Genomic DNA, 27,299 nt, shown 5'->3' with positions numbered 1-27,299 from the left:
ATTCAAAAAACACCATTCAAAAGTCAAGTATTGTATTTTTTTTTGTTAATTTGTTTTAGGATAATATATTAGTAAAAATAAAAGTTTCAAATTGACTTCCTAGTATGTTTGGGGTCATGTTCCATTTTTGGAACTTAAACAAAACATAATACTGAGTGGAAAATGAATTTATATAGCTTTATCACATATGTCAAATCTTTGGGATGAAGGTAGCTCGATCTAGGTCTTTGTTAGGTCAACGTAAACCTTTTGAAGGCAAATCAACTTAGACCTTATAGATTGTCCTAAAAATTTCTTAACATAGATTTATCATGACTCCACCTAAGATTGCAATTTTGATGAGCTAACTTACAAAATATAACTTGGTCGACCTCGTATTTTGGTAGGTTGAGCTAAATTAGCTACGTTAACCTAAAATCATTGTAGGTTAACTTAAATTTAAACATTGACATTCAACAATCATAGATGCTTGAATTCATCTAAGTTGTCCCCGGGGCAATGGTGCAACGGTAGGATATCCGGATTGTGATCCAGGGACCCGCGGTTCGATCCCCAGCTACGTCGTATTTACAGGAATTTTCCTCCAAATGGGGAACGCAATCAAAGGATGCTGGACATCTAGATTGGCCGCCGTATGCGCTTCCGGATTTACCCTGGTGGTCGGTGGGAAACTTCCGTGGAACCGGGCCGACCACCCTCAGGGATTGAGTCCATGAGACTGACTGGGATTTATCATTTTTTTTTTGAATCCATCTAAGTTGTCCCTGGGGCAATGGTGCAACGGTAGGACATCCGAGTTGTGACCTAGGGACTCGCGATTCGATCCCCAGCTACGGCGTATTTGTAAGATTTTTTTTTTCAAAATGGGAACGCAATCAAAGGATGCTAGGCATCTGGATTGGCCGCCGTATGCGCTTCCCGATTTACCCTGGTGGTCGGTGGAAAACTTTCGTGGGACCGAACCGGCCACCCCCAGGGATTGAGTCCATGAAACTGACTGGTATTTATCATTTTTTTTTGAATCCATCTAAGTTTTTATTAGGTAGACCTTAAATGATAAGAATGTGATAATTGGTGACAATTGGAAAATTTTTACATAAAAATACTCTCAATTCTCTTATATTCATACCAAGTGCCAAAAGAAAACTAAAAGACTCGTGGTACTAGAGCTAAGAGGTTGATGCTACTCGGCCGAGGTGGCTTGGGTCTTGCCTCAATGTTTTTAGAAACTTTTATAGAGATGCTTGATGGAAAAGGAAGAAGGAAAACTTGCCTAAATGTTTTTACTAGTATAAACTTCTTTGAGCCGTTCCCTTAAAGCAAGGCTTGGATATCATTAGGAGAAAAAAGGGTATGACCTAATAACTTGGCAAATCAACCAGCATAAAAATCGATAAGATGAAAATATCCCCGAAACATAATTGAATTGATTACAACAGAACAAAATTGCTGAAGTGGATAAGGATTGAATCTCGACGAAACCGAGACAATGCCCTTTTCCATTATAACCAACTGTAATTTTTCAATTAATAACTTAACTTCTCAGATTTACCTGTATGATTAACCATGTGAGACTGTTGGAGTATCAAATTTCACCTTTTGCTGATAAGGTTGAAAACAATCTTGTCCTGAAAAAGTTTTGTAGCTAACCCTGCTGAATCATGAACTTTGCTATCACAATCAAAAACCGATTACAGAGAATAAAAGTAAACTCACTAGATGTTATGAACTCGTTATTCATTATTTGGCCGTGCGGCGTGCCAAAGTTAATAATCTCACTAGATGATAAAATGGCAAAAGAAGGCTACAAAATGAACCTGGTTGAAACACGCAATTATACGCCTTCTGAACAGGGAAAAACATCCTGCAAATTTAGAATTATCAACTATGCAACATGGACCAATCCCATCAAATTATTTCGTGTAATATATCCATTTATAAAGTCAGGAACTCTTTATACACTTCAGAGTTAGAAACAAGGTAACATTTTTATATTTAAAAAATGTCTTGGAATCTCAATCAAGGTACCACGCCCAGGAAACAAGCCTATTCACCTAATAGGATAACACAACCAGGATTTCTCCAACAGTTGTAGCAAATTATGAATCATCAACCAAATCTTTCAAGCCTGCGAAGACGGAGCTCCTCTACTGATAGATTGTTGTTTGATGGATTTGACTGTCTGACTTGGCTGAATCCATTGCCTTGACGAGGTGTGCTGCACATCTCGCATACATCATCGTGCATTGAGTTATCATAAGTGCATGTATCACATCTCCAAACACCAGACTGGAACCCTGGTCGGGTGCTTCCCACTCGTCCTCCACCCAATATGCGACGGCGAGGGAAGCTGAAAATACTCTTGACAAACCTTAAAGGCCAGAATACAACACCAAATGCTTTTCTTACGAGTGCAGACAGTGGATCCAGCCCTCTATATGAACTTCTCAGTTTAAGATACAGAAGACCGGCTAATATCCCACCCAAGTGACCCATAAAAGACACACCTGGCACAAAAACTTGGATAAGGATCAATTCTGCCCATGCAGCATACCGTGTTGGGATTACCATACTATGTACATAAGTGTACTCATCAGAATATGCATTCAGTACGACCTTCAGGGCAAATAGAACACCAGAAAACCCAACAGCATACTCAGTGTAGTATGCTCTCTCATAGCCAAAGAAAATAAGCAAACTTCTAGCCATAAGTAAGGTAATGCCCTGTGACATCCCAAGCAATATTGCAACCATGGATACAAACTCCAAACTATCCATTGATGTCTCGAGCTGGATACCCTTCCACAATAGAGACGTCATATTGTAGAAGAGATGTGCATCATCCAGATGATAAAATGGTGATAAGAAAAAACGCTTCAGATCACCGTACTGCATTATAAGAAAACCCAGAAATAGTAAGAGGTTTTCCTATTTTACTAAAAAAATCAAGGGTATGAAAGCAGGAAGAAGACTAGTCAGTCAAAAATTGAGAGTAAAAAGACCCAATATTAGAATGAGAATTATAAACTCTAGAGTGTGAGTTCGCAAACCACGCTGCCAGTTATGCTTTTTCCAGAACAATAAAATGCATTGAAACTCTTTGCAAGAACAATAAGACTAACCACAAATTGCTCCAATGAAGGCCAATCAAAAGAAACTATACGCTGGAGAATCATGACAAGTGCCATTAGTTGTTCACTGAATATTACATCTACATGTCCATTGGCACAAAATGATATTTTACAGTTAGATGAATTGGATGAGTTAGAGTTATCGCCCCCTTCGCCCCCTCCCAGTCGGAATAAAAGAATGGCATGGCACTCAATATGCCGTCAGGTTGGCGGGAGTGGAAAGAGTTCAACTTGCAGGCTCGAGCATATCTAACTTGCTCTTTTCCGTACTGGGCGATGGGCGATGGGCGATGGGCGATGGGCGAAATGGGCGAGGGCGATGAGGGCGAATTGGGCGAAAGAGGAGAGGAATTGAACTAAGATTGTGTGCGACCGAAATAAAATCGCGAAAGGGACAGATACAGTAAATGACGACAACTTAGCATTCATGCCATCCAGCAATAGAACAAGACAACAAAAACTATAGTTAATGAAAAAAGTTATTTAAATATTACAAGTACCAAAAGTTAAATAGAAGGATAAACTCAAATAGTTTAGGCATATAGCGATGGTGGTGATGATGATGAAGATAACATGGACAATTGGGATAAAGAGAGATTGGATTTTTGTTGACATCGTGAACTTCTTACATTTATAGAAAAGAAATATGATTATGTAATTGAATTGATGGCCGTCATATTTTTAATCAGGGTTCACCAATAAAAAAAAAGTGACTTACACAAGACAAGTATAGTTGAAGAAATAAAAAAATGTACTGAGGATTCTATGGATTATGCAGAAAGATATGCTTAGAATGCTGAGACATTGCACCTTTAGCTCCATCAATCTAGGATGCAAATGGTGGAGGGTTGAATTAGGTCCACAGAACTATGCCTATAATTGCATGAACATGGATGCTAATCGTATTTGGTTCAAGGTGAGAATGAGATGCCATCACCACCAGAGTGATAGTTTGGACTAACTATTTGTTGTTGTTGTTGTTGTTGTTCTTGTCAACATTGCATTTCTGATGCACATATGAATTGGAACAGGAATAAGTTATTATATAGCACAATTGTGAAATTAGTGGTTAGTTCCTAGTAATGGCTATTTGGTGTCCAATGCCTATATAAGGAAGTAAATTTCTTGTATTTGATTATCTTATGCCAAACTGAACGTCTCTTGGTTCCCCTTTTATCATCCTCTCTCCTCTTCTCTTCTTCTCACCATGGTATTAGAGCCAAGTTTGATCCATCAATTTATAACCATTATTGCTGCTTGTATCAATACAGTGGAAACTCATTTAAATTTAGGTTGTCCATTTTTATGTCAAATTACCTTGCATAAGATTATCTTATATTAGGAGGGAAACTATTAAAGAATCACTATGGTCATAATGGCAATAAGCAACATTACAGATGATGACCATATCTATTCTCCAAAACAATGATAATACTGTGATTTGTGAGAATTAAAATGGAGACAGATATGAATTAACTGAGAACACTTTAAGAAGTTTGGTAATATAGTTGCACAAATAAGCAAGTTAAAGAACTTCATTTATTATTAAATGTATCTTGCACAACCTGGTTTCCCATTAACTCCATCAACCCTTCCCCACTGGGTAGATGACCAAATACACATGTTGTGCAAACTGACATCCATAATGTGCAGATGGAATTATATTTGTTGTCAGTTTTAGCTAGCTTGATTGGATCTCATATTCAAATTGTTCAGTTTGATTTCTCTTTGGTGCGGAGAAGTGATGCAATAGGAACTAGAATAAGCAGTCAAATCTGTTGTTCTGTTTTGAATTGAACTAAATCTTCTCTTTGATCCCCTATTATTCGCTCTCCTATCCTCATATTATCCTCTCAATGCAGTCATGCAACGGAATGTTATCATTCTAAGTTTTTTGATGGATACAATGTGAAAGATGATAAAACGAGAGAACAGGTTAAGGTGGTATGGGCAAGTTGGCAGAAAATTTGCAGACTTTATGGTTAGGAAAGCCTATCAACAAGATACCAGGGGGTAAGGAAAAGCAGAAAGAGAGAGAGAAAATGATGTGAATCTAAATTACATATGTAGTGCTGAGCCTATGACTTCACATGTATATATGCAGGATAATATCCTTGCAACAATCCAGCACATTTGAATCTTGTACTTTTCTGTTGGTTCCACTTTACCATCCCTTGCAATGATTCTTTCTAATATTGAGAATTTTATTCTCTGATTTTTTTTCTTCTTTAATGGAGATATTAAATTGGGACCTTTAAAAGAGAAATCTTAGCACAAGAAGACCCAACTTAGGTTCTCCTTTAATCACAAAAAAGGAAAGAAAATATAAAACGTGGATTTGCTTCCATTTTCACAGAAATAATTTTCGCACCATGTTTTCTTATTGCAAACAAGCAAACCACATGCAATCTATAATTAGTAATTAAGAGTATTAACAAACGTGGAAACCCTTGCATATCAAAGTTGCAAAGCAAAATAAGTATTCAAGTGGTACTTTTTAAGCATACATGGTTCCTCCTAAATACCTGATAATAGAGTGAAAGGTTAGGAAATAAGTTAGCTTAAAATATTTAGGCTTACAAACAAAGATCTCAATTGCAAGAAAAAAAATTAATCATTACAAAATTTAAACATGAAGGAAGTTGCATGACTATAGAAACTGGGATAACTAACACTTCACGAAAAAAAAGGATGAATAATTGCACAAGAAAAAGCGTATTGATGACTAGAGAACTCATTGGGTGTTTGGAACTGAGTCCAAAAAAAAGGGAATGCTTTTTGTGACTGAAAAGGTAAGAATCCGTGCAGAAAACAGGCTAATGACTGAAATCCGGTGACGTCGCAAACATTACTTGCCTTTTTGTAGTAATAACTCTTTCACGTGAAATTTTGTATTGATGCTATCGAAGAGGGAAGCTTTACCTTTAGGATGAGATTGGGATTGAAGGAGACTTCATGTATAGTAGGGAGCAGGCGGTCGAGGAACGACGGACGGATGTAGACAATGGTGTTGGCGAGCAGGAGGCCGGCGGTGACTGGGGGCTTGCGGCCGAGGCGGTGGAACTCGGACGCCACTTGCAGCGCCAGCAGCGGCAGCATCCCCTTCGTCATCCGGCCCCATGCCCCACCGTCTCTGTTGTGATTTCTGCTTCTGAAGTAGTACCAAGACATGGATTCGTTACGCTTCTCTGATCGTGATCGAGGTGACCGCGGTTGTAATGGAGGAGGGAAGGAATCGCGTGCCCTTCTTTTCTTGGACGCCAAGAAATAGCAGGCAGCGGATTGTCGCAGGGACGGAAATGAGAGAGAGAGATAAATCTCGAAGCTTCTAGCCCATCTGGCCCATGTGGTTGAATTTAAATCCTTAGATTCAGTCGCTGTTTACCTGAGAGTCTGTTTACTTGGGCGGACGGAAATAAAAACTGCGGAAAGATTTTCACGGTGGAGATGAAAATGTTCGTTTGATCGACCTCTTCGCTTTTCTCGAACCCTCCCAGATTTTGCCTCTCGTCTCCTGGACACCCGCTCGACCTCGCCCCTCTGGATCGATTTCTCCATTCAAGAAGTGAACAAGATTTCGCAATGAATTGATCTCGATGAGTCGGGCCAGCGCTTCTTCTTCGACGGTAGAGGAGTTCGTAAGGAGTGAAGTGCCGGATTGGGACGACGAGGTCACCGCGGTAGCCCGCTTCAAAGCCTTCAGCGGGCAGCGGACGGATTGGGAGCCCAAATTTGTCTTCTGGCGGGATCTCATCATCAGAGTCGCTCGCCGTCTGGGCGTCTGCACCCTGAGACTCTCCGAGGTCTGTGATTTGGGTGTATTTAGGTTATCACTGGAGTGAGAGGAGGATAGTTGAGTTATTTCTGCTACATGGATAATTTTATACTTCAGTTGGACTAATTCACCCACTGCTCCGAATGATAATTATAGTGACCATTTTCTCTGTTTATACTTAAAATTCATTCACTAGTGTAACTTCAACAAATAATGACACTGGGTTTCCTGATTTATATATAGAATTATTATATTTTTATCCTAGAAAGATGCCAATCACAGTTGTATATTTGCTCATTTTGAAGCCTAAGTTAATAATAGCCATTTGGCCATGAAATATGTTTTGTTTATGCAGCTTGGTATTTTTCTCCTTTTTTCCCTCCATAACATCCTGCTTATCATAATTGGTTTTGACAAATAACCATATGGGAAATATCTATTAACCTCTTTGGTGATCAATTTAGCTATGTGGTATTCTAATGAGCTATGAGTTATGATTATACCTACTTTTATGCTCTACAATTTAGGTGAAGAATACATGGTTTTCTAGAGGAGGATTGACTCCCTTGTGCCTTGACAGGGTCCTGGTAAGCTTAATTAATCATTATCCTTCATGTGATTTCATGTTCTTTGGATTTGTTTTCACATTTATTCTATGTCAATACATTATGTAATGCTATTCTAAGCCTACCATCATTTATGTAGTTTGAACATTGCCAGCTTCTTTCCAACATAAACTTGATATTGCATGTTGAGAATGATGTATATACATATCATTTCATCTAGTGTCTAGAAGACTATTTTTTTTTCTAGCATTGATATTTGTGGGAGAGCCAATGTTTCTTGGAAAAATATCTTTTGTGAGTACATAATTCTCTCCTGCTCTAAGAAATGTTGTCCCATTGTCAGCCAGAAAGTTATAACTTCATCTTAAAGTTCTACCTAGGAGAGAGAGAGAGAGAGATGATTTTATTAATAGTTACATCTAAACCTTGTTGTCCCATTTAGTTGCCTGTTCCTGATTCTTTCCAAGATCAGGTGGCCACCTGGCCATGATTGCATCCAGCTCTTTTTCCCCTAGTATTTTGGAGCACAATTTTAAAAAATATATATATGCATTGCATTTAGATTTTATTGATTTTTTTTCCAACTTATAATACCTAAAGTAATATTTGGACTTGTGCTCGGTAATTTAAACAGATTGAAGAGTCTCTCTCTCACTGGAGACATCTAAATTAAGAAGCTCTTTTATTAATGCTTAATGAGATTGTATATCTCCTAACTGTTAACTTCTTTGGAAATAGATGGTTGAGATTAGTAAATCAAGTCTTTACGTAGATAGAAGGATACAGAATTTAGATCATGGTCAGTTGCAGGAGTGACTGTAAAATACTTTGGTTATCTTAGTTTTGAAGTAAACTCAATGTTGTCTGGAAGTTACACCTTTACCTGAAACAAATTTCTTGTTTGGAATTGTTCTTTTAATTGTAGTGTTAAGATTCTTGCTTGTAATTATAGACTTACCTTACTCAAATGTTTACTTCAGCAAGAAATGTATTGCAATGGTGATATTTTATTGAGACGAGATCTAATTGATCCGTCCAGCAGCCGTATCTATCGGTTGCTTAGAAGAGCAGGGCAACTTGTTGGTGCATTTAGATCATTATCTTTAATAGATAGTGTTGAAGAGTGTCTCGTCCTTAAGCCACTACTTCAAGTAAGTAGCAAAGTTTGTTTTATCAATTTGTTCAATCTCATAAATGTTACATTTTAAAATAAAAGATCGGTTTGGTCCATTGAGTATTGCAGGAATATTGTTCTAATGTTATTAAAAATCTTGCTGAAAAGCATTGGACTTCTACTTGTGTTGTCACAATGGATGAGTTCAAGACTGCCTGTAAAGGATCTGGTGAAGCTTCTTTGATCTCAAGTTATCTTTGTGAGAATGGAAAAGCACAATATCTCTCAATAAGGAAGGAAGAGATTATTGAGGTAAATAATCTGTGCATCATTTAAATATTATAACTGTCACACCCTCACTATCATGCTTTAACATTTCAGTGTCCTATGTTACGTTAGCATGCACACTAAAAATCAATCTCATGCAATGCGATAATTTTTGTTTATTCACTTTGGCTGCTTCCTCTAGGGTGTGAAAGTGTCTTTGGTGCCAGCTCCTGTACCAAGTGTCTCCAGCCTGGATTATGATGCTTTACATTTAGTATGGACAGCAGAAAAGTTGCAGCGGCAAATTAATGTGATTGATAGCCGTTGGGAGCTGTAATTTTTCTCTTCCTCCTTAGTTCTGTTACATCAGAGATAGAATATTAATCTAAAATAAAGTACTTAATGAATACTAATCTGGAGAGGTAGAATCCCATAGTTTAAGCTTCTCCAGTGCTGTGCTAACAAAGAAAATTCAGCTGGTGTATATTGTTGAATATTGATCTCGTGACATGACTAGTGTAGACTGCAATGTTGTACTATGTTTATTTGCTAGCGAACTTGATTTGGTGGCTCTATGATTCCAATAACATTTTCACATGACCTGACATGTTACTTTCATACATCTTAGTTTCCGTACATTTATTTCTTATCTGGTTGCCAATTATTGATGCGTGTTTAACACAATAGGAATTTTCAGTGACCAAGTTATAACCTTATAATTACCCATTTGGCACAATAGGAATTGTCAGACTAAGTTATATTCCTACAATTACCCATTACCTTTTTGGTCTACCTGAAATTGTAACTCAATGGTCTACATTTTATCTTGTCTATGAATATTTAAGATGACTGTAAGTATGAAATGGTAATTGTTGATGCATGCGTTAGTGTTTTTACCTGTGGTTGTTATATTCCTCAAGCACCGAGTCACTTTAAGTATTGTTTTACATTTTTCATTCTCTTATAAAGTTGCTATTGCAACTTCAATGTATTAGAACACCTAAGGAAGCGAATTCCAAATACGACAATTGTATATAGAAAACTATGTGATACTCTAGTTTTCAAAAAAAAAAAATTGGAGAGAAAAAAACCAGCTCTAAAGGATATCTGCAAATTTACATTTCGATTATTTGGAAGAGAAACCTATGGATATTTTTTAGAACATGAAGTACATTTTTCTGTTCTAACAACCTGCAAAAAATGATCTCAGCATTATTTGCTTGTGCTTTCTACAGTTCTAGGAAAATGGCATTGGCATCCTTTAAGTTGGGAAACAAACAAGCTGCATACAGGCACATACGACAGTCCAAATTGCTGTCAGAAACCAGATCAAAACACACTTCCCTTTTGGAACGGGTGGAGGAAGTTCTCAGTGTCATTGCTGATGCTGAATCTACTAAGAAGGTTACTTTCAAGGGGAAATGACTGGTTGATAATGTATCTATTCACTCACTCCTTGAAGATATTTCTAATCAATGATTGGTTCTCTTTCACCTTGAACTATCAGGTTTCTGAAGCTATCCAGGTAGGTGTTCAAGCAATAAGGGAATGTAACATTAACGTGGAGGAAGTGCAGGACCAACTCCAAGAACTTGATGAACATATTAAAGCACAAAAGGAAGTCGCTGACGTCTTAGGTAATGCCTCACATCTTTTCAACAGGACAAATCATGAAGGGTTTATAGTCATTACCATTCCTGGCCATTTAGGCCGTCTTTCTGTTAGGGAAATATTTCCCAATTTTGGCCAAAACCATCCACCCAAATTGTACAGAAAATGTTGATTTGGGTGAAATGCACCAATTTCACCTAGATAAACAAATTTGTCATTTTTTAGTGTTTTCACAAATTTAACTTCTCTTCCTCCTTTCCCCTGAAGGAAACATGGGAAAGATATCTCTCCTAGTTTCTTTCCCCCAATATATCCTTTCCCTATAATTCATTTCCATACTCTTTGCTCCCTTACATTTTCCCTCTTCGGTAGGAAAACTGCCCATCTTAGCCCTATTAGACAAACTATCATCCCCAACCCATTAATTCTGCCCGGCGACCACGGTCATTATTTGTTAGGGAGTAGAAAAAAGAATAGAAGAGAATAATGTTACAGCAAGGTGGGTGTTAGTTTTGCTTTATTTTTCAAATAACCTATGGAAACAAATAAAGAGAACATTTAGCAAGTTCGATATGACCCAGGACCTTTGGGGTGGTTTCATAGAAAGTTGGTGCATGGCACGGGTCCGTTCAATATTGTCATCCTCACATATATTTACTGTATGAATCATCATTCCTTTCAGCAAACAAGATAGCATAGGGTAGATATTTCTAGGTTCTATGAGCTTGCCCATGTATAGATGCAGTGAGGTTCCTGAAGATAGAATTAAATTTGTTAAAAATGATTATAATAGCATGATAATCTAGCGAAATATAGAGTTTGCTTGATCAATTTCTCAACTGCAAGGAAAAAAGTGGTTCATGATTCATAGGATATAATTTGCCAACTTATTTTGGGGCTCAGGTTTAGATATTTAGTAATGGAGATTCCTTTTTTTGTTCTTGCAGAATCCACACCCTTACAGACACTGGACATGGACGACGAAGACATTGAAGAAGAATTCAGGAATCTGGAGCTCGAAATCTCAGGTGAGATTCACCCACCTCGGCTCCAGGAGCCTGTTGGCCAAGATGTTAATGGAGCAAGTTCACAAGTGTTCTCCGAGATATTGACCCAGGACCTGTCTAAACTCAACCTTGAGGCGGCTTAAGTTTGTTTAACATTATCAGCTGCATCTATTGATCTTGAAAACTTGAAAGATTAGAGGGGAAACTTTGCATTTCTGTACAGAGAAACAGACTGTAAAAGTACCATATAATTCCATAAATATATTTTCAGTAACCCTTGCAAAGTCCATCTAGTAACTTTTCTGCTCCAAGTTCGTATGTTAATAATTCCTGGGTCCTCAACTGTTGTAACTTCTTTCAGTCTGCCCTTTAACATTTCCTTTTTTTGGCAAAAGCTATTAGTTTGCCTGGCAAGTTTATCATGTGATTTAATTCTTCCAGAATGTAAAAGAGTTGCATCTCATGCTCCGGGTGAAATCACTCGAGTTGAACTTCAAAATCGCTTCTCGCACCGGAGATGAAATCGAGCTGAGTTAAAATTTATCCAAATTGGATTTGGTCTGATTTTGTAGCATGTTGCAGCAATAATGTTTATAGAGGAGAAGTTTAATTATTACACTATAAACACCCACGCATTAAGCGGATTATTGACTAATCTTGAAATAATTGGAATCCTTGTGTTTTTCGCCCAATTCTATCTTAAACTTACAAATTAACAACAAAGTTATATATATATATATATATACCAACAATTTTACAACCAACAATTTTACAATTTACAATTGCCATTTTACTACTACCTCAAACTTTAAAATTATTGTCAAAATAACTTCTTTATCACTAATTAATAGAGATCTTTTATAATCACCTCTATAACAGATGATTAATCAAAGAGACAAACTACTTGAAAGTTATATCCATCCCTAGATAGATATATTTTATGCTAATTCTAATGACACAGACTAATTTAAAAATCAATTTAATGAATTTGAGATTAAAACAATTATTTTATTCACTTTTAGCTTGTTAATACTACTAAAGAGATACGTATCAAATTTTTTAGCTAAAAAACTTATGTTAATGAAAAAAATTATTAAGAGTGAAACACCAATGTACTTAAATAATAATGAGAAAAAACAAAAAGACTTCTTTCATAAAAAATGCATCTCACCTTAAGTTTTCTTTTTAAATTATCCATTCGAATATTGTTATTGTAATATGAGCTAAAACTAATTTAAGGTGCCATAGTTTTGAGCAATTTTAATTAAAACAATTACAATAATATTGGACCAGTTAGATGAAAAAAAGATAATTTGAAAAGAAAAGTTAGGATACAACACCCTGTTTTTTTCAACAAGGATGCTTTTTTTCACAATGATGAAAAAAAAACACCCCTTTCAATTTTTGCCCATAATTTAAACTATAAGCTATCCATAAATGACCTTGCCTGTATGCCTGCGCCTTGAAGCATCTACCATCTCTCTAGGAAAATAATTTGGAAAGGATAAGACTCCAATATTAGGTGAATCCGAGATTTAGATTTGAGGAAATTCTCTTATTGAAGCATGTGAAATGTAGGATGAGGAGACTGACAAAAGGAATTACTGGAAACGAGCAGATAATATCAAATACCACTTTCTCCAAAAGGTTCATTAAACCAGCTTAACTTTGGGTTTTCTCCACTTTGTTCTTGATCTTCTGCTCTATGATTGCTTTTTCAGTATCTAGACTGAACATTCTGTTAAGTGCGTGCATATTTTCTAGGGTCTCGTCAAGAGTTCGGCTGTCACTGCCATCGCATCGCAAGTGCTGCAGCGGACCATGAAGCAGCTTATTCACAATACCGGTGCTAAGATCCTCAATGGCTCTTTTCATTCTCTTTGTCAAAGCATCACCACCAATCTTCTGTAAACATCTCTCGAGCTCTGAAGCACGAATTCTATCTGCATATGACCTTAGCTTCTTGATGGTTGGGACAGTCTCCAAAGAGTCTCTCCATGCCTCAAACCGTTTCAATTCATCAGAGATTATTGACTGAGCTTCCATTGCCTTCCTCAATCGATCTTCTTTGTTGGCTTCCACCACCTCCTTGAGGTCATCAACATTATAGACTCGAACATGCTCAAGATCTGCAATGCAAGATCCTATATTTCTAGGAACAGCAATGTCCACAAAGAGTCTAACACCACCGACTACCTCGTCCACAGGTGGAAGAGCTTCAACATGTTCTTTCAAGAAAAGTGGCGTTGCAGATGCAGTGCTCGTGAAAACAACGTCTGCTTCTGCAGCTGCAGCGAACATTTCAGAGAAAGGCCTGTAGATGATTTCAACATCTTTTATTTCCTCACGAATAGCATTAACTCTCTCCTCTGATCTGTTCACAACCACGATCCTCTTCGACCCTTTTGCAGCTAAATGTTTGATAACAAGTTTCCCCATCTTGCCAGCCCCAATCACCAGCATTCTTGCAGACGTTGAATGTGACTTTGGAAGCTTCATAAGAGCCAACTCAACCGCAGCTGAACTCACAGAAACTGCACCAGATGAAATGTTGGTTTCATTGCGAACTCGTTTTCCAGCTGTGATTGCATCTTTGAACATCCTGTCAATATTCTTTCCCAATACTCCACTGCCTTGCCCAACTCTTACAACTTGTTTAACTTGAGCAAGAATCTGACCTTCTCCCAATACAAGAGAGTCAAGCCCTGCTGCTACTTCAAACAGGTGCTTGGTGGCATCACTATCGCGGAGAATAAAAAGATGCTCTCGAAGCTCAGCTACCGGAATCCCACTTGTCTATACACATTACAAAAGGAAATGAACATCGATCAAGATGAAAAAGTTGGACGGAATCACAATGCAGACATATGTAAGTACTTGTTAAAAATGATAAAATTAAATACCTTTGCCATCCAATCGATAACTTCTCTGATTCCTCGGTTCCAAGATAAGGCAACCACATATATTTCCATTCGGTTGCAGGTACTGAGGACTGCGGCTTCTTCTATATGATTCAAACTGCATAATTCTCCAATAGCACGAGTCCATTGTGCCTCTGGAACAGCAAGTTTTTCACGCATCTCAACTGGTGCTGTATGAACACTAAGACCGATAACACCTATGCTGCTCCTTTCATTCATATAACCTGCAAATCAAGAGTCAAAATAAGTTGAGAATTATGTGGAATAAACATCTGAATCACTGTTTCCAAATCATGTTCAAGTTGAAAATAGCATTGGTTAGAATTATGAGGAAATTCATACGAAGAAAATTCTCCTCACACAATGAGTAGCATATATAGTAGCGCAGCTCAAGGAGAATATGTATAGTGAGATAATTTGGATGCCGAACTACTAGAATGATATTACTTATTGGAGAGAAACAAACTGCTTCACAAAAGTCTAACCCAAGCGTGTAAGAGTTTTGAAGCTTTCGAGGATGCACCATCATCCTTAGAACTAGACGCGACTAATATGGTCAGATTAACCTACTTAAATCATACGAAAAAATTCCAGTTACCCAGTTAGAACAAGCAGGGGTGCTGCATTTCTGGAAATTAGGGAAGGCTACAACTAAGGAAGACAAAGAAATAAAAATAGATCATCATCAAAATCCCTATTTTAACTCCGGAATAGGGTTAATATTCACACACGCACAGACGGAAAAAAAAAGTGTAGATAGGAATCGCGACTACCCATTCAAAACATAACAATCTCATGTCTCAAAATATTCAAATAAAACTAGGAACTTCGGAAGCATTACTTTCGTTTTTAAACAAATTTGTTAATCTCACAAATCCAAGCAGGCAAACCCTCAACCGCCAAAACTGATAACCCAGATCGTTTTCGCACATCTGGCAGCATAAATTTCAACATACGGCAAAAGAGGCAAAAGAAAATTTTCCTACCAGTAAAGTTCTAGCTTTGACAGATAGATCTTCATTCGAAGAATTAAGTCATAGATTTCTAACGTGAAAATGGGGGCAAAAGTAAAAACGACAAAGCGAAGGGAATTGTTACTTACGATCGGCGGAGATCTTGAACTGCTCAAGCGCCGAGGCGCTAGCTGCTGCGGACTGCCTCTCCTCGAGATCCACCCCGGCGTCGCAACGCGGGCTCATCCGGAGAGCCAGTTTCCGCCAAGGTCCTCTCGCACCGACGCGATAAAAGCCACCGGAACTCCTCGGAGAGGAGAATGCCCTGGTGGAAGAGCTGCTTCGAAGGAAAGGCCCCGTCCCTGCAAGGGTTGTGGAAACGCCACTGGAAGCCGCCATAGACAACAACTCTAAGCAGGAGTAGGAAACCCTAACACTGAATCAAAACCCCGAAGGAAAAAAAAAAGAAAAGAAAAATCTGGCAATCGATACGCGGAACGAGAGAGAGCAAATTAAACCAGAGAATGCGATCGGAAGAGAGAGGAGAGGATGGGAATCAACTGGCTGGAATCGTCTCGCTCTCTCTTCCTCTCCTGCTCTCCTCTTTAGGGTAATGTGCGTGTGGAGTTGGTCGTCGTAGGCAGCGCGACGAAGGAGAAGACGGAAAGAAAATAATAGAAATTAATAAATAAAAAAGGAAATTTCCTTATTAAAAAATTCTGAAGGTGGCGGTCCGCGGGGCACGTCGACCCGGTAATAAAATAAATGCATGTACTCCTTTTCCTTACGTGTCTCAAGTACTATCATCATTCAACGAAGGTTCTATAAATTACTAACCAATAAAATCACGGTATATCATGGGTAAGAAAGATCGAACTAATTTAATTTTTGGATCGGGTAATTGTGGTGAGTGTCTGATAAAGAAGATATGACATACCCGCTCTCTGATTGGTCAATTTTGGTGCGTGTTCTTTCCACGCTCCATCATCAGCTTTCCTGTTCTCCACCGATTCCACTATTACGTATCCTATTTCTTTTTCTCAAAAAGGAAGAAAAAATATTTTTGGAAAAGATATTTGCGCCTGCCTTTGATAGTTGGCGAGGTCAAACAATTTATTATTTGTAGATAATAGTTGAAAAATATGGCAGCAATATTTGAACTTTTAAAACTGAAGAAGTAAAATTCATCTTCTGTCGATTTGGAAGAGTTCTTAATTATCTGCGCGTAGCTTTCAGACTATAATCATATTATAGATTCGAGCAAGAAAATGAGAAATGGGATGAAATTTTCTTCTTCGATAAAAATTTCTTTCCATTTAGTTATGTGCGTGAATCGAATTAATTCGCCGGCGCCTCAGAAGATCTCGTAGAGACCGGTGGAGGTGTACGCCGACCGCCGCTCGTTGCGTCGCCTTTTCAAACACACCACGACGAGCGCTGCCGCAACCGCCGCCGCCGCTAATACCCCGACCGCGATGCCCGCCTTCTTGCCGCCGCTCATTCGACCTCCTCCTCCCCCTGCTCCATTCGTCGTGTCGCGGTCGCTTATGAGGTCGTCGGCCGCCGCGGGCTCAGGGGAGGATGTCGACGGCGGAGTCGGAGGCAAGACGGGGCTGCCCGGGGACGACGGAGGCGGAGAGGAGGAGGGGAGAGGAGGCGACGACTTTGGCGTTGGAGAAGGGGAGGGGAGAGCAGGGGACTCTGGTGGCGGAGACGACGAAGAAGAAAGCAGCACCGAGAGTGAGAGGGAGGGCGCGAGGGAGATGTGGCCGGCATGCTGCTGCGCGTCCGCCGGCGGAAGCGGAGAGGAGGTGACCGTGAGGTGAAGAAGAAGAAGAGCATCACGAAAGGAAGCAATGCAGGGGGTGCTCCTGCTCCGGCCGGCGACGCCATGGCCATGGTAGTAACCGGAATGGCTAATTGAGGTGGTGAAGTTGAAGCGAGATTGAAGAACAAATCAGAAGAAGGAATCGAATCATTTAATCAATCCAAAGGCAAGGGTTGGCGTGTTGAAGTGTCCAAAGTGGTAAGCATGGAGACACTTGTTGCTTGAGGTTTCGAGTTCAAATCCTCTTAGCAACATATATTTGTTGACTGAGGTGTTGTGCGATTCATGTGTTAGCTCGGCTAAAGTGCTGTTTCAACAATATGCTCTTATCAACCTTGGTACCGTGCCTCCAAAAAATCCTTTAGGGGGTTTTCTGATATGGGACAGTTTCGGCGGTGGAGTCGATTACTATAAAAAGTTTACCCATTACAATTTCTAGATTTACCTCCTCATAAATGATCGTGGGGCCAATCGTGTGGGGCCGCTAAGGTGGCGGATCCACCTTTTTTACAGAAGAAGAAGAGTTGACGTGCATTCGGATCCAAAGTGGGAGTCACGTCCGCTTTCAAAATTGGCATTAATCTTCCCTTTTTCGATTATTGGTTTTTTTTGGATATAGTCGGTTTTAGTTGAATTTTTTTATGGCAAATGATTTAGTTTACCATATGCTCTAAATAAATTTAAAAATGTTTTAATCTAAATGTATTCATTTTTCAATATAATTTTCATACATTTTGTGCGAAATTTTATATTCTAATCTTTCAACCCTCAGGAAAAACAAGAGACATTTGTTTAGCACTCCATTCTCTACTTGATGACACCTTTCGCACGCAAAAAGGTCAAAAAAATAGCAGGAGTGCTTTAGTAAACAGGCAGATATATCAACTAAAACCAGAATTAGTTCGGCAGAAAGAGAAAATTAGTTCTGATGAATCATCCTATTTCTCTAGAGCGCATCAAGACTTGTTTATTCCTCTGATCAAAAAGATTACTTCTACAAGTACATGTTGAACTCAAGACGAGGAATTTAAATAGGTAGGATTTTCGGCAAAGAAACTGCAGGTATGTTACTAAGGTGGATTGCTACGGCATCAATGTTACACCTTATAGATTTATAATTCATCTTTCACCTCAGTACTGGCACTTCTTTCGCCAGCTGACACGGGGGTTTCCTCTTCGATGGTTGACGATGAGTTTTCTTTTTCAGCTGATGCTGGCCTCTGGAGCGTGAACGGGATTGTTGCATGCTTCTTGATAAACTTATAGAATGCCTTGACTGTTCTATCTGTGTCAACTGTGATCTGCGAGAATGAACAATGGGTCATTGTCATGCTTCAAGTGATATGAGGCTCATGAAGAAATGGAAGAGATGAGAGAGAAGAAATCTACAACATCAAGTTAGAACTTACAGGTTCAAAGCTCTTGTTTCCAGCTGGGAAGAAGAGAAGTGTTGGGAAACCATCACTCTGCAACCAGTTAAATAGATCAAGTTAGCTTCCATATTCAGTGAGCTTAGATGTTGGACATGCCTTAGCCAAGCCAAAAATTCACATTGAAAACTCATGCATGTGTCCTTAGAGTAGGTTGGCAATTGAATTAAACATATTCACAAAGCTTAAGAGAAGGAACCGAACGATAAATATAATATTTTAGTTTAATTGGCACTCAATCCTTAAGTTGCAAATTCAACAAATGAATTATGGCACGAGTATAATTAAAACTAAATTGGAAATCAGACTGTGAAGGGATTACTAAGCACAAGTTGAATTCAAGACCTTGACCCGAGGGTGCTCATTTGTGGTACCATCCATCTTTGCTATCACTAGAGATTTGATTTCTAGAAGATGCTTGGCAAGCTTGTTATATGTTGGTTCTAGTGCTTGGCAATGTCCACACCACGGTGCATAGATCTGCATAAGATGTGAATCAATAAGAAAATACAAATGATAATGGCTTACATCCCTCAGATAGATGAATTATTTACCTCGAGAAGGACATCCTTGGACTCATCCAATACAATCTCATCAAAGTTCTTACCAACAACAATTTTCACATCTCCGTCGTTCTGTGCAAATCAGTAAAAACTTATCTTCTAGTATATGAAACATTCGCAAAGAAAATCACAACTTAAGTGGAAAACTGCAGAGCTTACTGTCTGGGGGATTGGGTCGGACCTATAGAAGGGCTTGAGCTTGTCTTCCACAAAATCCTCAGCAAATTTCTAAAGTCAAGAAAATAGATTATATTGTTTAGAGTTCATGGATAGCATAACATGCAAAAATTAGCACATTGATCTATAAATATCACTATAATTCGAGTTAAAAATTACTGAAAATCATTGTATTAGTCTAGGATGCAGGTACAAGGACATTCACCTTCACAGTACCAAGATTGATTTCACCATCAAGGATGAACTTCTTAGCATCTTCATTTGCCAAGTATCCCAAAACCTAGACAAGACATAAAACAAATATTCATAAGGGTACAAAAGATGACAAATGAACCACCTTGGGTAAAATTGAGGCGATAACGACTCTTAGGAATCAAAAAAGAGAGCCAATTACCTGTGGAGATTCAGTTACTCCAAAGTATTCTGACACTGGTTTGCCAACATCCTCATCATCCATCTCCACATATACAAAGATGAGCTATAGACATATAAATAAATAAAAGAAACTCACCAATCAGAAACTACAAATGGATTAGTACACAAACCCACCTAAATCTTAGGCATTGTATCAAAGAACAAAAGCAATAATTTCTAAAATGGATGAAAAAAAACTAAGAAATTACAGTGATAAAACTGCATTCTTAGTCAGAATATCATCAATCAAACAAGTAGCTGGGAAATAATCTATTGCACAATATGCCAGATTTCTTGTGGCAGACACTCAGAAAGCTCTTCATGGCTTATCATTGACATTGACTTATTTATTGGAATATTATACTCCTTTTCATCACTTAGAAACAGCACTTACTTGAACAGGTCATCATAGTCATTTGTTTAGTCAGCACAAACAGAACAATTGATTTTGTCTCGGTTTGAAAAAAAATTATGAAGTTGATTGAAAGAATGATAATCTTTCTCAACAATTTGCAAGAAACAGAAACTGCAGAAATCAAGTACCACCACCTACCGTTCCCTTGAAGAATTTTGCAACCTCCTGAAATGCTGGCATGACTTTCTTAGTATCATTTGAGGTAGCAAAAAGCAAAAGCTGAGTAAAAAATGGCATAATCCAGTCAATAAAATACATTTGGTTGAAACAAATAAGACTATTTATGGTGTTTTAAGGTCAACCTGTTTTTTGATAGGATTTTCAAAAATTTCTGGAGCAGAGTCCCTTGTAAATGTAGTCACCAAAGGAAGCTTGTTGGAGAATACAAAATCAACAATTTCTGACTTTATGAATTTACCGTCTATAATCAATTGAAAAAAAAAATAAAAAACAAGAAGTCAATATCTAGCTCTCACACTTGATTTCACATGTACAACCTTCAAATAGAAACACAAATGAGCATACCATAGTAGGATATCTTTTCTTCCTCCTTCTTCAATAGCACCAAAGAAGGACGTTTAGAGTTGGGATCAATGTGAAAAAGATTTGCAACAGCAGGATTGGAAGTCTGGTAAAAGTTGACACCATCTTCAAGTTTTGAAGCAGCAGAAAGCTCCTCACTTTCAACACCCTAAAGAAATTAATAGCATATAAAACTTGCTAATCTGAAAAAACTGGTTATACTTGACAAAAATGTTTTGCAGATTGTTTCATAAAGCCTTTTGGTAAAAGATGATAGGTTACATCAATGTATTTTCAAGAATATAGCTGATCCTCTTTAGATATTGACTCAACCAGCATAGACATTATATGCATTTGATCCTCTTTAACATCCATTGTCCGAATAATAGACAGAGTTAAGGGCACTAACTAAAGATAAAGGTTGTTAATGACTCTAAGATATCAATTTTCCGCAATCAACAATGATAGGAGACAAAATCAAAAGTTCAAACTCATTTTTTTTCTCTCCTATCTTTCAACAGGGGATGAACCAACAGCTCGAGTTGTGTTTGGTATTAGAGTTATTAGAATATGCCCAACGAATAAACCTTAGAAATCAAAACGCATTATAGGATTACCACCAACGTGTCAATAAAGCCCAAGACAAGTTTGTTTTCAGAAGTCAGGATCTTTTCTGCCTCCTCAACGGTAGTTATATTTTGGACACCTGGTCCGATCTTCTTCTTGATCCAGGTGATAATTGCGTCCCTGGTCGATAAACATAATTAATATTGTGCTATTATACCAGAGAATTAAAGCTAAAGCCGGAACTCCTATCAGAAAACGAGCATGAGAAATGGTACACAAAAAGAAGTGAAATATATATAGGAATATAGAAATAAAAGTGATATTAGGTAACTAAAAAATCACGAGACAGGATATTTTTGCAAAAATTAATTATTGAAGGCAATCAAGTAGGTCAGCCCGCATTGGGGCGGACAAGCCCAGATCTATTGGTAGGGCTAAGACAATATCGAAGCACTTACTTATTCCTCTGCCCATTATAGTCCTTGTGGACACCGTCGTTGAGGAAAATTACGGTGGGGAAACCCTGCACCTCAAAGCGCTGCGCAAGCTCGTTCTCCTCCGTGGCATCCACCTTGGCGAGAACCACGTCCTCATCGCGGAGGGCCGTAGCCGCCGCGGCGTACTCCGGCGCGAGGGCCTTGCAATGACCGCACCACGGCGCGTAGAACTCCACCATCACATGCCGGTGCTTGGACACGAAGTCGCTGAAGTTTCCGTCGGAGAGCACCACGACGTCGGTCTCGTCGATCGCGGGCGTGGCTTCGTGCGTTTCGTGGTCGGTTCCGTCAAAGCCTTCGTCAGGGTAATGTTCATCGAACTCACCATCCTCTTCGGTCTCCGAATACGACTCGTCCGAGTGCTGTTCGAAGGCATCATCGCGATGAGCAGCGGCGGATCCGTCGTCCTCCTCCTCGAGGAAGCTGAGGTCCTCATCATCGAGGTCCAGATCGGAGCCTCCCTTGCCAACGGAAGCGGAGGGAGAGGCGAGGACAGCATGGAAGAGTAGCAGGGACGAGATCGCGAACGCGAGAATCAGTTCTCGAGTCGCCATGTTTCTTCTCAGGTCAGAGAGAGAGAGACAGAAGACAGTAAGAGCTTCCTTACCTTTCCCTCCCTTTCCCTCACCTCCTCCCAAACAGACGCTTAAGAACGGCACCGTCCGTTACGGGTGAAACGAAACAGACTCAACTGACTCAGTTGAGACGGCTAAGACACATGGCGATTAGCCATTGGCAGGAGCAACGTAGCTACTGAACCTTTGGCCATTAGTATTGTACCACGTGTATTGAGTCAGAGTCATTGTTGACACATGGGCAATAGAGCGGGATCACAATTACTAGTTTCTAAAGGCGAGATCGACAATCTGGCCCTTGATACTAAATTGGACGGCGATGATTGGGAACAATGGTAAACTTGCAGGTTTTAAAAGAATGTGAAGAGATGGATAGAGTAGCATGCCACGTACCTTTGCGGTCAGCACACCAATGTTTAGGGGCAGCCAATTGGTCCTTTCCATCGCTGACCAAGAAATTGAGATTGACCAGGTCAGTTTCCTAGTCACCCGTTACTCGAGTCGGATCCGACCCGACTTAGTCCGTGAACTGGTTCTAATATCGGATCCGACCAATTTATCCAGTAGGGAGGTGCAGACAAATCCGGGAAACAGCCTGCCCTGTTAACCCTGGCCGGTTCGATACAATTGGAGAATTGGGGCTTCGCCGCCGTAGTTTATCATCCATTTCCGTTTCCTTCGCAATTTCAATTTTAAGAATCGTCGGCGGCGATCATGATCAGCATTGTTACTCAGGTGAGGTTCAACAGATTCCCTCTCTCTTTCTTCGCTTTGTTGTTCTCTCTTCTTCCCTGCGCTTTATCGATCCAAGTCCGCATCTCTTGCATTTTGTTCGTGAGACTTTGGCTTAATGGAGGTGTATGTGTCTGCAGGAGCGTCTTCTTGGCGCAGCCTTAGGAGCAACCTTCACGGCTTTGGTCGTTCTGGAGAATCGAAAGGCTATACACAGATCGATTGCTTACGACGTTCCTGTTCATTATGAGGTAGGTTTGACTTCCTTCCTTGATTGTATATCCGTTTATTCGATAAAATTGAAGGCAATTCATTATCCTGGAGTTCATGTCTTCATTCAATTGCTCTACATCTCGGATCACAAACCTACTGGTCTTGCAATTGATCTTGGTTCTGAGTATCGTGATTTGAATCCTTGGCGAGTGGCAAACTAAGTCCAGGGAATTGTTATAATGACCATAATAGAACAGAATTATTTGCCAATTTTTTATGTTTGGATTTTTATTATGGAATGAGGATTGGAATTCCATTTCATATGTTTAGAATTGTAACAGAAATATTTGATGCTATTTGTAGAGTTTTAAATCTCACAAAATCCTAAGTGTTGTCAAACAAAAGTTTGACCAAATGTTTAAATCGCAATCTGAGGTAAGATGATGTTAATCACCATCTTTTGTATATTGAACACAACTGGGTACTCCATTAGTTATATAAATTTCAAGGTCATCAAATTTAATAGTTTCAAACAAGCTGCTAGGGCATTCAATTGGAGTTGCTAGTTCAATTCCCACAAGGGCTTTAGTTGAACGCTTAAAATGCCTTCCCTGGCCTTGTATGATGGGTGATGTGGGTATAATTAGCCACTAATCCTAGAGCCATGTGATGGATAACGCATGTACTTTATGGTGATCAATAGTGTGAATGGGGCTTAGTTCAGGTACACTATGGAATTAACTTGTCGAAGCTAACACATTTCTAATGAACTAAGTCAATAGGTAAAAACTTATGTCACTCAGACTCAAGTACAAGTATCCAACACGAGCATAGATTTAATTTTTTTCTTTTTGCTAAATGAGAACATGGAGATTTACTCCCAAGGTTATATTCACTCCCATTATCTCTTGTGACTCTCATGCCTCTAGGTCTTTAGCTCCCTTGATCCATGTCATCAAGCGATCAGATACACCTAGCTCCTCGAGCTTCCTCCATGCCACTCAATTGATGCTCTATGCGTTGGGGTTGTTCAAGATCCTCCAAAGCTCCACCATTCATTTTAGGTCCCCAAATCATCGAGCACATGATCTTCATGTTCACAACAACCACCACTCAATATTTGATACCCTGGAGACCTCTGAGCTCCTCCAAAGCTCTATCACTTGTTCAGGAGAAGGAGCCATTAAGCTAAACACAACTCAAGCCCGTTGAGTCAACAAGATCCACAAGCTCCATATGCACTATTTTTAAGTTCTTCCACACCTGTTGCTTATATCAGTAATGCATAACACCTAACTCAAACTATATTGTCGACACATCAAAAGAATATGGTTGACCTTAGAACATTATTTTCTAGATTTAACATAGATGATTTGGCTAGAGTGAAAGAGGTGAATAGAAAGTGAACCATTGATTCAACCTCCCATAAACATAAAAATAATGAGTAATATGAGTGTGCTTATATGTTTGATTGTGTCAAGGATAATCACAATGGAAATGAAGAAAGTAAACACAAGACACAAAGTTAACACCAGAATAAAACTTGGTTTGGAGGCCTCACTCATGTTCATGATTATTCTTGTCGTACTGTGCTAGCTTTCTTCAAGATAGTATGTTAATGTGGATGTCTGCAGTGTCCATGAAAGGTACTCTTCCTACCGGTCAGAATTAGCCCAGGCCCTATGAAAAAAGATGTCAACCTTTCATTGTTGTCCACAAAAATTTCAATTTACACGGTGTGGAAAGTTTAATCATCTATTTTTTAGAAAGATATGAAACTGGTTGACCACAATTTTCTAATATAAACATGTGCATGCATACATAATGGACATGTGCTTCATGTATTTGGCCTAAGAATATATGCTGCTCTCTGCTCTCAAGGCACCTACAATATTCATTATGGTATATGGTCTGATTCCACCTTTTTGTTTTTATTCTCCGATCAAGCCACCTTTGCTATTTTACCTGGGATGGCTTCTCAATGCTTTTATCCTTCCTTGAGCATGCACCTTAAATTAATATTTTTGTACATAACTGGCAAGGAACTAAATTTATTCAACAACAAATCAATGGAGTTGCTAATGATTTCCTCCACCACCAGAATTTTGGAAACCAAAAATGAGCTGTTTGATAAGCCAAGGATGATGGCATAAAGTATATAGACCCTAAAATTTGTGTAGTTTATGCATGATAGACGTTAATAACAAGTCGTGTATTATACTGTTTTGCATGTTTGCAGTTTATGTTAGTGATCTGCAATCTTTGCTCCTTGCAGCCTATAGAGAACATGCTTGGGAAAAATATTTCTTCTGAATTTCCTCACATGTGGAACAAAGGTATAGACATGACGCTGGGGAAGCTTGTTGTCTACCTAAGCAAACGAGGATGGTAGCGAGTAAAATTGAACATTTTACTTCACTTTGCAAAGCAGGCTTTGTTATAGTTGCTTCAATATGAATGTTGTTTTTCTGGCATGATGTTAATGTCGTTAATGCTATCATTTGGTCCTTTTTTTTGTTGAACTCTTGAATGTCGACCTGAATCTATGTTTGCTGAAGTTTTACACGGCAAAAATCCAATGTCTGCACCAGAAATTAAGCTTAAGAAGTGCATAATGTTTTCATTTCATAATATTTAGATGGATTGAAGAAATATTTAAATGAATTAAGAAGTACAGTAATATTTTATATCTGCATAAGCAGTGTGCTTGCGTCTTGTTCTCTCCAACTATTTTCATGTTTCCTTTGTTCTTTTGCCCACCATAACTATATTCAATAATTGGCTAGCTTCGGGTAACTGCTGCACCCAAATCAATTGATGGCGTGAATGAGATGTGAAAGACTTGAGGCAAGCTTAAATAAACGAGGATACAAGTAGTAAACGTCTGCTAGTTTTGATACAGTTGAAAGTGAAATGGAGAATATTGCAACAAGCAATTATTTATATTTCATACATATTTTCATTATTAATTTTCCATTGCTCAAGCGTTGCTGCGGAAGGAACCCGATCCCTTGGCACCGCTCGCCCTCAAGATGATCTGGTGATAAGCCGCTGCGATCGCAGCCCCAATGAACGGGCCCACCCAGAAGATCCACTGCCACAATCCGAATAATATTCCACGTCATTATTTGTGACTTTTTTTTACCATTACAATTTTCTTTTATTTATTCGATTAATTAATTACCTGGTCGTCCCAGGCCTTGTCCTGGTTGTAGATGACCGCGGCTCCGAAACTCCTTGCCGGGTTGATGCCCGTGCCGGTGACCGGAATCGTCGCGAGGTGCACCATGAACACTGCGAACCCGATGGGAAGCGGAGCCAAAACCGGGACGTGGGAGTCGCGGGCGTTGCGCTTGGGGTCGGTGGCGGAGAAGACGGTGTAGACGAGGACGAAGGTGCCGATGATCTCGGCGGCGAGGCCGGTTCCCTTGGAGTACCCGTCGCTGAGCTCGTTGGCGCCGCCTCCGTGGCGCACGTAGAACGCCCGCTGGAACCCCTTCACCAGCCCCACCCCGCAGATGGCCCCCAGGCACTGCGCCACGATGTACAGCACCGCCCTCACCAGCGACACCTTCCTCGCCAGAAACAGCCCAAACGTCACCGCCGGATTTATATGCCCACCTGCAAACAGATGAATTCGAGAGAGGATGCATTTGTGGGCATTTCGTTGGAAGCAGAGTAATTAAGTAATTGATGGATCACCGGAGATGCCGGCGGTGCAGTAGACGAGGATGAAAATCATGCCGCCGAAGGCCCAGGCGATGCCGAGGATGCCTACGCCGTTGCATCCCGCGTCGGTGGAGTTGAGTCCGGGGTCGGACTGGTGCTTGTACCCGATGACGGTGAGGACGGTGACGTAGAGGAAGAGCAGGGTGGCGATGAACTCCGCGATGACGGCGCGGTAGAGCGACCACTTGGTGAGCTCCTCCGCGTCGATCAGCGGCGCCGGCGGCGGGTCGGTGTAATCCTTGGCGCCGTATTCCGCCCCCTCAATGTCCTTCGCCATGAATATGATCGATCA

General features: G+C 39.6%; 6 protein-coding genes across 6 annotated transcripts; 2 read left to right on the top strand and 4 right to left on the bottom strand.

Moving 5' to 3' along the window:
* Nucleotides 1–1,899: 1,899 nt before the first annotated feature.
* Nucleotides 1,900–6,444, bottom strand: LOC141839019 (rhomboid-like protein 14, mitochondrial). Its single transcript, XM_074726665.1, has 2 exons — nucleotides 6,054–6,444; nucleotides 1,900–2,889 (listed from the first exon to the last, which is right to left on the bottom strand). The coding sequence occupies exons 1-2, from the start codon at nucleotides 6,300–6,302 to the stop codon at nucleotides 2,110–2,112; spliced, it is 1,029 nt and encodes a 342-aa protein (XP_074582766.1). The 5' UTR covers nucleotides 6,303–6,444; the 3' UTR covers nucleotides 1,900–2,109.
* A 186-nt stretch (nucleotides 6,445–6,630) lies between these two features.
* LOC141840770 (uncharacterized) lies at nucleotides 6,631–11,747 on the top strand. The gene is made up of 8 exons (XM_074728834.1): nucleotides 6,631–6,934; nucleotides 7,434–7,493; nucleotides 8,453–8,623; nucleotides 8,716–8,898; nucleotides 9,056–9,186; nucleotides 10,089–10,257; nucleotides 10,361–10,490; nucleotides 11,412–11,747. Exons 1-8 carry the CDS (start codon nucleotides 6,728–6,730, stop codon nucleotides 11,612–11,614), a joined length of 1,254 nt encoding a protein of 417 aa, XP_074584935.1. The 5' UTR covers nucleotides 6,631–6,727; the 3' UTR covers nucleotides 11,615–11,747.
* Nucleotides 11,748–12,769: 1,022 nt separating this feature from the next.
* On the bottom strand, nucleotides 12,770–15,997 carry LOC141841647 (glutamyl-tRNA reductase 2-like). The gene is made up of 3 exons (XM_074729830.1): nucleotides 15,495–15,997; nucleotides 14,375–14,616; nucleotides 12,770–14,267 (listed from the first exon to the last, which is right to left on the bottom strand). Exons 1-3 carry the CDS (start codon nucleotides 15,742–15,744, stop codon nucleotides 13,134–13,136), a joined length of 1,626 nt encoding a protein of 541 aa, XP_074585931.1. The 5' UTR covers nucleotides 15,745–15,997; the 3' UTR covers nucleotides 12,770–13,133.
* A 2,117-nt stretch (nucleotides 15,998–18,114) lies between these two features.
* LOC141838858 (protein disulfide isomerase-like 1-4) lies at nucleotides 18,115–22,313 on the bottom strand. The gene is made up of 12 exons (XM_074726458.1): nucleotides 21,720–22,313; nucleotides 21,312–21,441; nucleotides 20,698–20,863; nucleotides 20,475–20,593; nucleotides 20,311–20,391; nucleotides 19,738–19,821; nucleotides 19,549–19,623; nucleotides 19,326–19,394; nucleotides 19,158–19,238; nucleotides 18,949–19,083; nucleotides 18,583–18,639; nucleotides 18,115–18,474 (listed from the first exon to the last, which is right to left on the bottom strand). Exons 1-12 carry the CDS (start codon nucleotides 22,310–22,312, stop codon nucleotides 18,286–18,288), a joined length of 1,779 nt encoding a protein of 592 aa, XP_074582559.1. The 5' UTR covers nucleotide 22,313; the 3' UTR covers nucleotides 18,115–18,285.
* Nucleotides 22,314–22,909: 596 nt separating this feature from the next.
* LOC141841769 (uncharacterized) lies at nucleotides 22,910–25,952 on the top strand. The gene is made up of 3 exons (XM_074729964.1): nucleotides 22,910–23,068; nucleotides 23,206–23,316; nucleotides 25,554–25,952. The coding sequence occupies exons 1-3, from the start codon at nucleotides 23,048–23,050 to the stop codon at nucleotides 25,668–25,670; spliced, it is 249 nt and encodes an 82-aa protein (XP_074586065.1). The 5' UTR covers nucleotides 22,910–23,047; the 3' UTR covers nucleotides 25,671–25,952.
* Nucleotides 25,953–26,110: 158 nt separating this feature from the next.
* Nucleotides 26,111–27,299, bottom strand: LOC141837966 (putative aquaporin PIP2-2). The gene is made up of 3 exons (XM_074725340.1): nucleotides 26,981–27,299; nucleotides 26,463–26,899; nucleotides 26,111–26,372 (listed from the first exon to the last, which is right to left on the bottom strand). Exons 1-3 carry the CDS (start codon nucleotides 27,282–27,284, stop codon nucleotides 26,259–26,261), a joined length of 855 nt encoding a protein of 284 aa, XP_074581441.1. The 5' UTR covers nucleotides 27,285–27,299; the 3' UTR covers nucleotides 26,111–26,258.

Source organism: Curcuma longa, chromosome 11 (genome assembly GCF_044706935.1).
Source record: "Curcuma longa cultivar G26 ecotype Majalengka, Jawa Barat chromosome 11, ITB_CL_G26_1.1, whole genome shotgun sequence".
In the NCBI taxonomy this organism is placed as follows: Eukaryota; Viridiplantae; Streptophyta; class Magnoliopsida; order Zingiberales; family Zingiberaceae; genus Curcuma; species Curcuma longa.
The sequence above is the reverse complement of the archived record's forward strand: the minus strand, read 5'-3'. Positions and strand labels throughout refer to the sequence as shown.